Here is a 14,231-nt window from a genome sequence, read left to right as displayed (position 1 = left end):
CTCCTCACTCTTACCCCAGACCTCCTCTTCCCTTACCAGCCAGAGGGTGAGGACAGTAATACCCAAACCAAATACCAAAGGAAGACAGAGAACCCCAGGTTAATTTCTACTGCCACTGGGATTTATATTTTAATAGCTTGATGACTGAGGGAAGCCCTTATGATGGGTATCTTTGATAAAAGAGAATACAATTAAAATAATCTATTGTTATATCTATACAAGTGGTTCAGAAAGAAACTACTTTCACAAGAAACTATGGTATAACACTTTAATAATTTCAATAGAACCAACTTCAGGAACAGATGCACACATACATAAAATTCAAACAATTGAACAGTGTACTTAAATGCATCAAATTCTTAAAAATCCCCAAAATGGATTCACAGATATGAAAATTTTAAAGTACTGCAGACTAGAGTAAAACAGCCAAGATTATTACTTTGCATTTACCAATAAGACAATAGCCTGTAGATACATTAGACCTTTATGAGAACACTTGTAGGAAATGTTAGAGACTCATTAAAAAGGAATACAATTGATCTCAGAAAGATGAATTTATAGCTAATAATTTCTTTGGTCCTCCAAATCACATCTTTTTTTACTTTAAAATACCAAACATGAGTTGAGTGCTTAATTCTAGTTCTTAAATGTCTAAACATTAAGCAGGATAATGTTTATATCAGATTAGATTTTTTTAAAGGAACTCAGAATGAATTAACACTGTATTTCAGAAACTCCAAGTATAGAAAAATATAGAAAATAGAAGTAGGGAAGAATTTTTTTTTTTTAAACATTACTTCTGGGGGCGTCTGGGTGGCTCAGTTGGTTAAGCAAACAACTCTTGGTTTCAGCTCAGGTCATGATCTCATGGGTTTGTGAGATCAAGCCCTGCATAGGGCTCTGTGTTGACAGAGCAGAGACTGCTTGGGATTTTCTCTCTCCCTCTCTCTCTCTCTGCTCCTACTCTGCGCATGTGCGTTCACTCTCTCTCTCAAATAAATAAATAAACTTAAATAAATAAATAAACAGCACTTCTGCCACCGTGTCCCATCATAAGTCAAATGACATCAAAGTGGCAGATTTAGGACCATCAAGGTTAAAGAAAGCACTGCAATTAGTTCTTAAGGTAACAGAATAAATCTGAAGAGCATGAGGTCAACCAAATAAGAGACTTTTCCATGGAATGACTGTGGTTGTGTTTTTGCAGGGGAGTTGGGTTTTTTCTTTGTTGTTTTAATTTGGCCCACACTGCCCCAGTGGAGGAAATTTCAGGTAGTCATTAATAAGGCAAGAGCTTCCTGGAAGAAAAGACCTATATACCACTTGAACAGTTACACTGAAGACAAGACCCACAGGGACCACAAGAGGAGCCAATATGGGGGCTTCCTATATTTTCCAGTAATTCCAGAAAATTACAGTGCATTTTCATAGGCACCAACAATGCAGCTTTCATTAAACATTGGATATCGGTCACAATGCAGTCCATGGTTAGTTCATTCTGCCATCTTTCATATTCACAGAAGCTATGGTTCTGCAGACCTGAAAATGATGGACATTCTCAAAAGTTTCTGGAAATACATAGAAAAATACTTGATAAGACTTTAAAAAAAGTTTTGAGGCATCTACAAGGAATACACAAAGTAAGCTTGCAAGAGACTTCTAAAGGTAAAATTGTGAGGACTAGTTATTTGCAGTGTTGGTACTTAAGTCTCATAAAATAATGGCTTTTTAAAAAAATGGCAAAGGTAGCTACACTCTAAGTGGTGTGATATTCGCATCAAGGCACAGAGAGTTAAATGTCTAAATCCCTGTATGTTGACATGTATTCCCATTTACATTCGTAAACAAAAGGAACAAATTCTTTGTACTTGAATTTAAAAAAGAACAGAAAGTAGAAACGTGACAGTAAAATCAAAAACATAGATATCCTACCACCTTCCCTTTCATGACTAACATTATAACTGGACAGTTAAAAAATAAATATATAAAAAATAAAGTGCCCTGGCAGTTTATGAAATGTGATCATGGTGGAGCCTGTTGGACTTCGTGTTTGCAGAGCAATGCTGCATGCTGTGCAGGGATTATTTTAAGCACTATACCATTTTTGTTTGGGGAGGGGGAAAAAAAAACAGTATATTGGCCATAATTTCCTCCCATTCCCAAAATTCCTACGCTTATGAACCCAATTACCATAGTATTTGAACAAAATACTTGAGTTTTTCTTCCTTTCCAGCACCCAGTGGTTATCCAAATGGCAGTGATTTTGTGCATGTAACTTACACTATTTGGCAGTTTCCTTGACAGTTACCACTAAAAGGTGGCAAGAAGAAAGTAGAGGGCTCACCCCTTTATTAATTATTTTTATTTCATTTCTATAAATAATTATTAAACACAATTAGTGACAAGGGATAAAGTTCACATCTGTAACAACTGGAAACAGAATGTACAAACAGTTAAGACCAGACAAACAATGTTTCTAGTGGCACAATCTGCAAACCACAGGACACACGCTGAAGTTCAGCTCTTAATGAGAGTTAGAAACTCTTCCCGAGTCTTTGGATCTTCCCGGAACACACCCAACATCGTGCTGGTCACAGTTTTGCTGTTCATTTTCTGTACCCCTCGCATTACCATACACATGTGTCTACAAAACAAGACAACAGAGGTGGCTTAAAGAAATCGACAGTTGCTGGTTTGGTTTTTAAAGTAAGAAGCAAGCCAAAAAGTTAAATCTGATTATACTGAGTTCACAGCTACCAGCTGTATCCAATATCACTTCTTAGACAGATTTGACCTGAAGTTTTCATTAAGTTTCTCAGTGGCTGAGTCTTTGATGCATCTAGCAGAAGGGGAAAAAAAGGAATTTTCTTTCTTGTGAAAATACTACAAGGGGTCCGCAGAAATACAACAACTTCTGGATAAAAAGAAATACAGAATTTTCACTTGAATAATCTTTAGGACCCAGACAACACAATGCTAGCTTAGGTGCTAGGAGAAACACTGAAGTATGCTGGTCTCACCAGGCGAATCCAGAGAATGGTGACCACAGTGAGCCTAAGCAACCTGATGAGGCCAGACAGCATGCACAGCACAGAGCTCATGCCATGCCAGGAGAGTGGAGAAGATGTGCGCAATTCCCATAATTCATTCTCACTTAAATAAGTGTCTTCAGGTGCCCTGTGCACACAGTCTTAGCTCCATTTTTTAAAACGCGTGACAAAATATCAGGAAAAGTCTGCATAGAGCAACAAAGAGCTAAAGAAGAAATCAAGAGAAGACATAAAATGCCACGGTTGCACAAATCACTACACGGATGACTCCCTACACCTCCATAACCCTCACCAAAAACAAAACAAAGCCTGTCTCCTGTACCCAGGTTCCTATATCAACAACACAGTAAATGAAAGAGGTTAAAAAAAAGCTTCAGTCTCAGAGACAGAAAATGGGACAGTGTCAATTGTGTGCCACCACCCAGCGCTGGGAAAAGAGCAGCACTAAATATCATTTCCATGCACCACAAGGACATTATGAAAGGCAAACATAGACTTACGTTGCTTCCACCACCACCCCAACTCCAGCGGGCCGCAAGGCTTCTGTGATGGCTACCGCGATTTGTTTTGTAAGACGCTCTTGAACTGTGGGTGTGACAAGAAGCTTGGTTTAGGAGTCTGACACACCCAGCCGTCTTTAGAGTATTTGTTGTCTTTAGAATATCTGAAGTCTTAAAAAGCAGACTTCTGTGAGGTTTCAGAGCCAAGGCACACCAGCTTTTCCCAGTTTGCTTTGTCTGCTGCCTGGCCCACAGGGGGCAGCTGTTCAATTCCCTCACCTGCAGAATAAGTACTGACGGGGGCTCAGCACCACTGGAGGGAATGGTAAGAATGACAGCTGTCTCTTAGGTGTGCAGTGAGACCAACAGAATATTGATAACAAGCACCTCCATGCAAATGAACAAGTAGCTCGCAACATTATTAACAAAGGCGCTACAGTCCAAGTATTGAATTGTATGTAAAGCTGGAGACCAACCATTTAACCTATGCAATGCAGTTCCTGTGCTGAATAAACAACTCATCTCTGAAAACACATTAAGAGTGTTCACTGCAGCACTGCATCTATTTGAAAACTGACAAAATTTTCAAACATCTATTAGAGCAGGAAATGGTTAAATCAAGCCCCAGCACAGCCGTACAATGGAATGCTAAACAGCCAGCAAAATCAATGAGATAGTTATGTGCATGTGGGGAAAAAAAAAATGTTTTATTTGTTAAGTGAAAAAAAATAGGGGGAAAAAAGTGAAGCCCATTACATACAATATGAGGACATTTAAAAATATAATAAAAATAAATTGATTTCAAAATGTTGGTAGATGCATGAAATACGAAGGAGTGTGCAAATACATCAATGATTTCTTCTGGAGGCTTGAAACACTGCAGACTTTCTCTTTCTATCTTATATTCCTATGAGGTTTTGATTTTGGTAAGTCGCATGTATTCTACTTGAAATAAGAACAACAACCAAAAATACTTTTTCCTTAAGAAAAAAAATGTTTTTCTGTAAATAAATGTTTAAAAGTTTACCTTGTAATCGTCTACTATAGATTTCTACAATCCTAGAAAAGAAAGAATCGTTTTAGTTAATCATAAATTAGTTTGAAGTGGAATTCATAAGGCTTCTTCAAAAGACTAAAAGGACTTTATTGAAGCAATTGTAGGGTGTGGGCAGGAGATTGAATCTTCTAAGAGGGGAAAAGATACAAAAACTAATGGAAATGAGAAGAGGGAGGGTCTTGAGGAGACCACTAAGCATGACACAGAGTGGTACTTCCCAATGTCCCCAAAGAGAGAGAATTAGATGAATATTCACTTAGGAAAAACACAATGGGACGTAAGTTTAGAGCTCCCAAGTCATCAATTTTAGGCCAAGTCTCAAGTGTTCTAATTAGTCATATTGTTTAATCACAGCTTAAAGTTCAAGTTAAAAATAAAAGACTATTTGTTAATTAATAGCAGGCCACTGTCAACTATTGTACCCACTAAACCTATTAGGATAATCAGATTAGAACTGAACAGACGTCTTCAGACATCTCTTTATAAGATAGATCTATATAAGCACTCAATACGATTAACTCCCCAAATTAAAAGCCTCCTGATCTTAGCTTATAACACAATCTGTCAAGTGATGGATTTTCCACTTTCAACATCTTTCACTCTAACTTGTGAAATGTAAAGATGGCCACGTGAATTACTCATTTGAGGATAACAATTCATGTTAAGGATCTTTTTTTCAAAATTTGGCTTTTTAGTCCTGAATTTGGACTCAATTTAAGGATCACCTCACCTATGAGGCACTTTATGGCTCTTCCTCCCACCACTATGCTGCTCAGATAAAACTGAAAAGTTGTTCCTTTATATCCATTACAGCCAATAAAGTCAGTAATGGGTATGCCACCCTGTTTACCACTCATCCTGAAGGCAGGAGCCACCCTGATTCTTCTTCGTGTTTCTAGTAGATTTATAACATTGAAGGAATACATGTTTTCAATTTTGAACAAAAACCTGAGGAAGGATGGTATTCAAGCTCCTGGATAGGTCTCATTTCTTCCGGACCAAATCTTTCTATATATTTCTTCTGACAGTTCTCCAGCTGATTATTTTCTGTTGTATTAATAGGAGATGCCATTAATTTAAAAATTAGTAATGTCGGGGTGCCTGGGTGGCTCCGTCTTGATTTCAGCCCAGGTCACAATCTGACAGTTCATGAGATGGAGCCTGCATCGCACTCCATGCTGACAGTGTGGAGTCCGCTTGGGATAATCTGTCTCCCTCTCTCTCTGCCCCTCCCCAGCTGCGTGTGCTCTCCTTCCCTCTCTCTCTCAAAAATACACTTTAAATAAATAAATAAAATAAAAATTAGTAATGTCTTCCTGCTCATAGTCATTTCTTTCTCTCGAGAATTTCAGGTACAACATTAGACAACAGTGATAATATTAGGCATCCATATTTTGCTCTACACTTTAACAGGAATGCCTCTAACATTTGCTATCACCCATGATGCCTGCCTGTTTCTGGCAGATAGCCACTCTCCTGCCAAAGGAAAGCCATTCATGTAGATCATTAATTGAGTGCCTTCTACATGTATGATTATGTGATAAGCAGGGCCCCTGTGCTCAGAGAGTTTATAATTTATTCCTAGTTTATTCATTTTTCATTTTTAAGTAAGAAGTAGGCATTGAATCTCTGTCTTCTCAGCATTAAAAATAATCATATAGCTTCCCTGAATTTAAAAAAAAAAATCTTTATTTTGCCCTCTTCCTTGAAGATAATTTGTTGAGAGGTATTTGTTGAAAGTAGAATTCTAGGGGCACCTGGGTGGCTCAGTCGGTTGAGTGTCTGACTTTGGCTCAGGTCATGATCTTGCAGTTTGTGAGTTCAAGCCCCATGCCGGGCTCTGTGCTGATAGCTCAGAGCCTGGAATCTGCTTTGGATTCTGAGTCTCCCCCCCGCCTCTCTCTCTGTCCCTCCCCACACTCACACTCTCTCTCAAAAATAAGCAAATATTAAAAAGAAAGAATTCTAATTTGACACTGATATTTGCGTTTTAACGTTGCCATTAGCAAACAATCATCAGTCTAATTGTCATTACCCCCTTAGATAATATTTTTCTCTGCCACTGCTTTTATGACATTTCAGAATGTGTACCCTGAGGTTTTTTATGTTGTGTCAGATGGGGGTTTAATTTTATTTGCCCTGTTTGGGATTCATTAGGGTCCCTAAATCTAAAGACTATGTTTTTTTCCATATGCTCCCCAAACCTTTTCAGCCATTACCTTCTCTAATATTGCACCTACCCCATTACCTCTGTGATCTCCAGGAATTTCAATCAAGGACATAGTAGACCTCCTCAGTCTTCCATATCTCTTACATTCTCACTCATATTTTCCACCTAGCCCTCTGTGTTACATTCTGTGCAATTTCTTCAGACCTTTCTTCTAGTTCACTATTTTTTACTGTGTCTAACCTGCTATTTAATGTAACTGTATTGGGCTTCAATCCAATTATCACTTTTTTTCCTAGAAGTTTTTTTTTTTTTTATAAGAAGAACCTTTTTTTTTTTTTTGAGACAGAGAGGGACAGAGCATGAACAGGGGAGGGGCAGAGAGAGAGGGAGACACAGAATCGGAAGCAGGCTCCAGGCTCTGAGCTGTCAGCACAGAGCCCGACATGGGGCTCAAACTCACAAACCGTTAAGATCATGACCTGAGCCGAAGTCAGACGCTTAACCGACTGAGCCACCCAGGCGCCCCAGAAGTTTTGTTTTTTTAATCTAATTCTGAAAATTTGCCAAACTTTCGGTACTCTTATTTTCTAACGTATTCGTTGTATATTCTGCATCTGCTAGCTTCAGTCTCTTCCCTGTTTGACTATTTGTTTCATCTGACTCTGACCCACGGTAGGTTTGTGTTTTTTTTTTTTTGTTTTTACTTTTGGTGAACTCATGCTCCTTGGAATTCTTTGAAGCTTAAATAAAAGTGCATCAGAGAATGAGCACTTGTCTCTGCCAGGTGCTGGAAGGCTACCTCATTGGCAACCTCTGAAATTAAATTACTGCCTTGGGTTTTCTGAGGACCACACATGGTGATGTGAATTTTGAACCCAAATCCTTGTGAATACATAGTTATGGGTTCTTTTTCTTGCACTCCCCAGAACAAAGCTAACAGGTAACATCTCTCCCAATTTGGGGTGGGATAGGGAGGACAGAAGCCTGACTTTGACTCTAGTGCCAGCTAATTCTTGTGAATTCTCACTGGAATTGCTTACACTTCCACCAATGTTTGAAATGTTCACACACATTATATCTCCGTATGCTATACTAGGAGGGATATCATTACCATCTAGTTTACCATACTCCCAGAATCTATAGTTCTTGGAGTTAACCTCCTTGGGTCATGATGAAAACAATACTTGTGCCTGTTAGAGGAGTTTTTTGGGGTTTTTTTGTTTTTGGTATTTAGGATTTTTACAACTACATTTATAAGTGAGATTAGTCTATAATCTTTTTAAATGCTAGCTTTATCAGACTTTTACCAGGAATAGGTAGCTTTATCAAATTAATTGTATAGCTTTTCAGGTTTACCTGAATAATTTATGCAACATTGGAATTAGTGGTTACTTGGAAGTTGCCTATTAAATTGACCATCCACTCCTTTCCCTCCCACCCAACTCACATTACTTTGACTTTTTCTAATGGTTACTAGTCTATATAAGTTTTCCAACTCTTGGTTCATTCCCTTCTCCATCTTTTTTTTTTTTTTAACTTAAGATGTAAAGTTTCTAAAACATACTTTTAGTTACATAGCCTCTCATTTCTAGGTATAAATCTTTCTCCTCTCAGACTTCTAAGCAATCTATGATGTATGATATTTTGGGTTTATGTTTTCTATTCTTTTTTAATTTTCTAATTTAATCATTTGATTTTCTTCTTTCCCATTTGTTCTATTAAGCTTGCTTTACAATTTCTTTTTCTTTAAAAAAAATATTGGATGCTTAATTTACTTGTAGTGTTTCTTTTAAAAAAAATTTTTTTAATGTTTATTTATTTTTGAGAGAGACAGAGACAGAATGCAAGTAGGTTAGGGGCAGAGGGAGAGGGAGACACAGAATCCAAAGCAGGCTCCAGGCTCCAAGCTGTCAGCACAGAGCCCGACGCGGGGCTCAAACTCACAAGCTGTGAGATCATGACTTGAGCCGAAGTCAGTCGCTCAACCCACTGAGCCACCCAGGCGCCCCTGTAGTGTTTCTTATTTAATAATGAAAGCATTTGTGGCTAAAAATTTATCTCCAAAGTGCAGGTTTTTAAAATTTTCATCTTTACTGAGATATAATTGACATAAAAATTATAAAGATATTTACAAGTGTATGTAAGATATTTAAAGTGTAGACTGTGATTTGATATATGATGCACTGTGGAAAAATCCCATCTAGTCAATACACCCATCACCTCACATATTTATCTTTTTTTTTCCCCCAGTAAGAACAATGAACACTGGAGTACAGATATCTCTTCAATATTCTATCTTTATTTCCTTTGGATATATACCCACAAGTAGGATTGCGGAATCATATGCTAGTTCTATTTTTAATTTTTTGAAAAATCCCCATACTGTTTTCCATAGAGGCTGCACCAGTTTACATTCCCACCAAGAAAGTACAAGGATTCCCTTTTCTCCACAGTCCCACCAATACTTATATCTTTTTTATAATTCTGTAGCCATGCTAACAGATATGAGGTGATATGTCATTGTGGTTTTGATTTGCATTTCCTTAATGATTAGTGAAATTGAGCACCTTTCACTTACCTGTTGGCCATATGTATAACTTCTTTGGAGAAATGTCTTTTCAGTTCATTTGCCCATTGTTAAAAATTGGATTGTTTCTTTGCTATTGTGTTGTAGGAGTTCTTTATATTTTTTTGCACATTAACCCCTTACCAGTTATGTAACTTGGAAATATTTTCTCCCATTCTGTAGGTTGCTTTTTCATGGTTTCCTTTGCTATGCAGAAGTCTTTTAGTTTGATGCAGTCCCACTTATTTATTTTTTATTTTGTTGCTTTTACTTTTCCAGAAAATCATCACCAAAACCATTGTCAAGGAGCTTACCCCCATGTTTTCTTCTAGTTTTATGGTTTTAGGTCTTATGTTCAATCTGTTTTGAGTGGATTTCTGTGTATAGTATAAGAAAGGTATCCAGTTTTCCTAACACCATTTTTTAAAGTTCATTGATTTTTTTTTTAGTAATTTCTGCACCCAACATGGAGCTCAAACTCATGAACCCAAGATGAAGAATCACACACTCTACCTACTGAGCCAGCCAGGTGCCCCCCCAATACCATTTGTTGAAGAGACTATCCTTTCTCCATTCCTTGCTCCTTTGTCATAAACTGGTCATATACGCATGGGTTTATTTCTGAGCTCTCTATTCCATACCTTTGGCCTATATGTCTGTTTATATGTCGTTGCCATTCTAGTTTGATTTTATAGCTTTGTAATTTAGTTTAAAATCATAAAGTGTGATACCTCCAGCTTTTTTGTTCTTTCTCAAGATGGCTTTGACTATTCAGGGTCCTTTGTGGTTCCATACAAATTTTAGGATCATTTTTTCTATTTCTGTGAAAATGCTGTTGGAATTTTGAAAGGGATTGCATTGAACCTGTAGATTATTTTAGGTAGCATGGACATTTTGACAATATTAATTCTTTTAATCCAATAACATGAGATATTTATTTGTATCTTCTTCAGTTTCTCTCATTAATGTCTTACAGTTTTCAGTGTACAGATATATCACCTCTTTGATAAAATTTATTCCTAGGTATTGGTGCAATTGTAAATAGGATTGTTTTCTTAATTTCTTGGACAGTTTGTTAACGTATAGAAACACACTGACTTCTGGATATTAATTTGTATCCTTTATAATTTATTAGTTCTAACAGGTTTTTGATGGAGTTTTAAGGTTTTTTTCTTAAATTTATTTATTTTCAGAGACAGTGAGATTGTGTGGAGTATGTATGAGGGAGGGGCAGAGAGAGAGAGGGAGAGAATCCCAAGCAGGCACCATGCTGTTAGCACCGAGCCCAACATGGGGCTCAATCCCACGAACCATGAGATCATGACCTGAGCCGAAATCAAGAGTTGGATACTCAACTGACTGAGCCACCCAGGTGCTCCTTTAGGGTTTTCTATATGTAATATCATGTCATCTGCAAATAGAGACAGTTTTGTCTCTTCCTTTCTGACCTTGATGCTTTTTTCTTGTTGTATTGCTCTGGCTAGTATTTCTGATGCTACATTGAATTAAAGTGGTGAAATAGGGTATCCAGGTGTTCTTGTGTTGTTCCTGATATTAGCTGAAAGCTTTTCCTCATTGACTATGATATTAGCTATGGGCTTCTCATATATGGCCTTTATTATGTTGAGGCACATTGCCTTTATATCCAGTTTGTTGAGAGTTTTCATCACAGATGGATGAATTTTGTCAAATGTTTTTCTACATCTGTTGAGATTACGATATGACGTATACTTCATTTTGTTAATGTGGTTTATCACTGCATATGTTGAAACATCCTTGTATGCCTGGAATAAATCCCCCTGGATCAGAGTGTATGATCCTTTTAATGTATTGTTCAATTCAGTTTGCTGGTATTTTGCTGAGAATTTTTATATCTATGTTTGTCTGGGATATTGGCTTATAGTTTTCTTGTATAATTTTCTGTTTCAATATCAGGTTTAATGCTGGCCTTGAGAAATGAATTTGAAAGTATTCCCTCCTATTCTATTTTTTAGAAGAGTTTGAAGAGGATTGGTATTAATTTCAAAGTGCAGTTTTTTACTTTGAATTGCACACACTGACATGCAGTGTTTGTATCATTATGATTTTCTATCACATCAAAGGAGTTTAAAAGAAATTTAACTTCCAAATAGTTGGTTTTTAAAAATAATTTATTAATATATAGTTTCTTATTACACAATAGTCTATTCATTTTTTTTAAGTTACAGCTAGTTTTTGACCAAAATCCTATTACTCTGCTTTGTATATCCTTTTTTGTACATCTCAATCAAACATTGAGAGGTAATTGGTGTTCCCACTCACTTCTTTGGAGTTTGTCAGTTTCTCTATGTATTTCATCTAGCTCCTGTTCTGTTTTGAACCCATTTGACAAAAAAAGATTCATGACCACTTTTATTATGCAAACTTCAATATAAGAGGACCCACCTTGTCTCCTTTGATAAATTTTGCATTTTCAGCTTTTGTAATTTTTTTTTTTTTAGAGAGAGTGAGCATGAGTGGGGGAGGGGCAGAGGAAAGGAGAGAGAAAATCTCAGGCAGGCTCTGCACTTCCAATGAGGGGCTCAATCCCAAGACCCTGGGATCATGACCTGAGCCAAAATCAAGAGTCAGACACTTAACCAACTGAACCACACAGGCATCCCTGTAATTTTTTTTAAATAAAGGGGGCATGATTAGGTACTTATAAAATCTGTGTTAGGTCCTGTTTCCTGTGTTGCATTATGCTTTCTCTCCTCTTCCTCCTCCTATGACAACTGGGAAAGTAACCTGGTGACACCTTTGCAGGTAGATGGTATAATTTAACCCTTGCAAATCTTAACAGTATTTTTGATGCCTTCATATAACTTGACTTGTCACCAGGCTGCAAATTCTCAACTATGGCTAGAGCAAAGAGCAAAAAAAGCAGCAGAGGGTAGAGCTGGATCACAGTGGGACTTGCCAGCTAAAGTAAGGAGTTTGAACTTTATCTTAAAAGCTATGGGGAGCTACATCAAATCCACACTTTAGAAAGTACATCCTAATAGTGTATGAGAGCAGATTTAAGGATGCAGAGAGATTAGAGGCAAGGAGGAGTTCAGGGTTTTATAATCCAAGAAGAACATATGCAAGGCCCAACAGAGTGGCAGCAAGGATAGCAAGAAGGCAGCATGGTAACAGGAGGGAAGTGGGGGTGCTGTAGGAGGTCAGTGAGCATACAACAGCAATGGATGGATTCCTTCTCACTCCTTGCTCCAAAATACATTCCAGATGGAGTGAAGATTTAAATATAAAAATAAGGCCATAAAAATAACCCAAAAACATGAGTTTATGACTACATAAAAATTTTAAACTTCTTTATGGAAAAATGATATTATCAAACAAAAACAGAAGACAAATGACAAACCTGGAAAAATTATTTGCAGCACCTGACCTAACTGGTTTAACATTCAAAGAGCTCATACAAATCAGTAATAAAAAGATATGCAATCCAATGGAAAAATTAGCAAAGGCTAACTAAGAGAAGGCAGTTTCTATAAAGATTCAAACTCTATTTAAAAAATGCAAGTTTGGGGTGCCTGGGTGGCGCAGTCGGTTAAGCGTCCGACTTCAGCCAGGTCACGATCTCGCGGTCCGGGAGTTCGAGCCCCGCGTCAGGCTCTGGGCTGATGGCTCAGAGCCTGGAGCCTGTTTCCGATTCTGTGTCTCCCTCTCTCTCTGCCCCTCCCCCGTTCATGCTCTGTCTCTCTCTGTCCCAAAAATAAATAAACGTTGAAAAAAAAAATTAAAAAAAAAAATGCAAGTTTTAAAAGTGCAAATTAAAACAATAAGTACCCTATCCCACTTATCAGTTTGGCAAAGATAGAAAAGTGTGATGAGGGGCGCCTGGGTGGCTTAGTTAGTTAGATGGCCAACTTTGGCTCAGGTCATGATCTCATGGTTTGTGAGTTCAAGCCCTGAGTCAGGCTCTGTGCTGACAGCTCGGAGCCTGGAGCCTGCTTCAGATTCTGTGTCTCCCTTTCTCTCTCTGCCTCTCCCTTGCTGTCACTCTCTGTCTCTCTCTCTCTCAAAAATAAACACTAAAAAATTTTTTAAAAAAAAGTGTGATGAAACTCAGTGTTGGCAAAAGTGGAGAAACACACACACCCTTTGACCTATTATTAGAGTATAAATTGATATGCTCTTTTTTAGAGAACAACTTAGTAATAGCAAAAATTTGGCTACCCTGAACCCAACAATTTAATTTCGGTAATTTACACTATACAAAACATGTTCACCAAAGCATTTTTTCTACTTTTTTTAAAAATATGAAATTTATTGTCAAATTGGTTTCCATACAACACCCAGTGCTCATCCCAACAGGTGCCCTCCTCTTTTGACAACAGTCTTAAACTGTAAACTCTCTATCAAAGACTGATTACATGAATTATATTAAACAATTAAAGAAATACTATGTAGCCATTAAAAGGGAGTCAGACTTTCTGGACTAAAAGGTGTCCAAAGGACTTCAAGGTTTTTTTTTTTTTTTTTTTTTTTTTTCAACGTTTATTTATTTTTGGGACAGAGAGAGACAGAGCATGAACGGGGGAGGGGCAGAGAGAGAGGGAGACACAGAATCGGAAACAGGCTCCAGGCTCTGAGCCATCAGCCCAGAGCCCGACGCGGGGCTCGAACTCGCGGACCGCGAGATCGTGACCTGGCTGAAGTCGGACGCTTAACCGACTGCGCCACCCAGGCGCCCCCAAGGTTTTTTAATTAAAACAAAAACAAAAACACAAAGGGGCACCTGGCTGGCTCAGTCAGTAGAGCATGTGACTGACCCTTGATCTCAGGTATGTGAGTTCAAGCCCCCCCCCCACCTTGGGATTACTTAAAAAAATTAAAAATACAAACAAAAAACACAAGTTGTAGT

General features: G+C 37.8%; 1 protein-coding gene across 2 annotated transcripts in view; it reads right to left on the bottom strand.

The window, feature by feature from the left end:
- Positions 1-958: 958 nt before the first annotated feature.
- Positions 959-14,231, bottom strand: part of GCH1 (GTP cyclohydrolase 1) — a 47,307-nt gene continuing 34,034 nt past the window's right edge. Inside the window, exons 4-6 of one of the 2 annotated variants that reach the window (XM_047079626.1) lie at positions 4,578-4,609; positions 3,551-3,635; positions 959-2,644 (exon numbers count right to left, since the gene is read on the bottom strand). In XM_047079626.1, the coding sequence (XP_046935582.1) occupies positions 2,518-2,644; positions 3,551-3,635; positions 4,578-4,609 (244 nt within the window). In that variant the 3' untranslated portion in view covers positions 959-2,517. The remainder of the gene's footprint in view (positions 2,645-3,550; positions 3,636-4,577; positions 4,610-14,231) is intronic. The other variant, XM_047079628.1, reaches the window with a different exon arrangement.

The sequence above is a fragment of the Lynx rufus genome, unplaced genomic scaffold, assembly GCF_022079265.1.
Source record: "Lynx rufus isolate CCGP_SWC_20201006 ecotype Redwood Valley unplaced genomic scaffold, mLynRuf1.p SCAF_17, whole genome shotgun sequence".
In the NCBI taxonomy this organism is placed as follows: Eukaryota; Metazoa; Chordata; class Mammalia; order Carnivora; family Felidae; genus Lynx; species Lynx rufus.
This window is presented reverse-complemented; position numbering and strand designations above follow the sequence as displayed.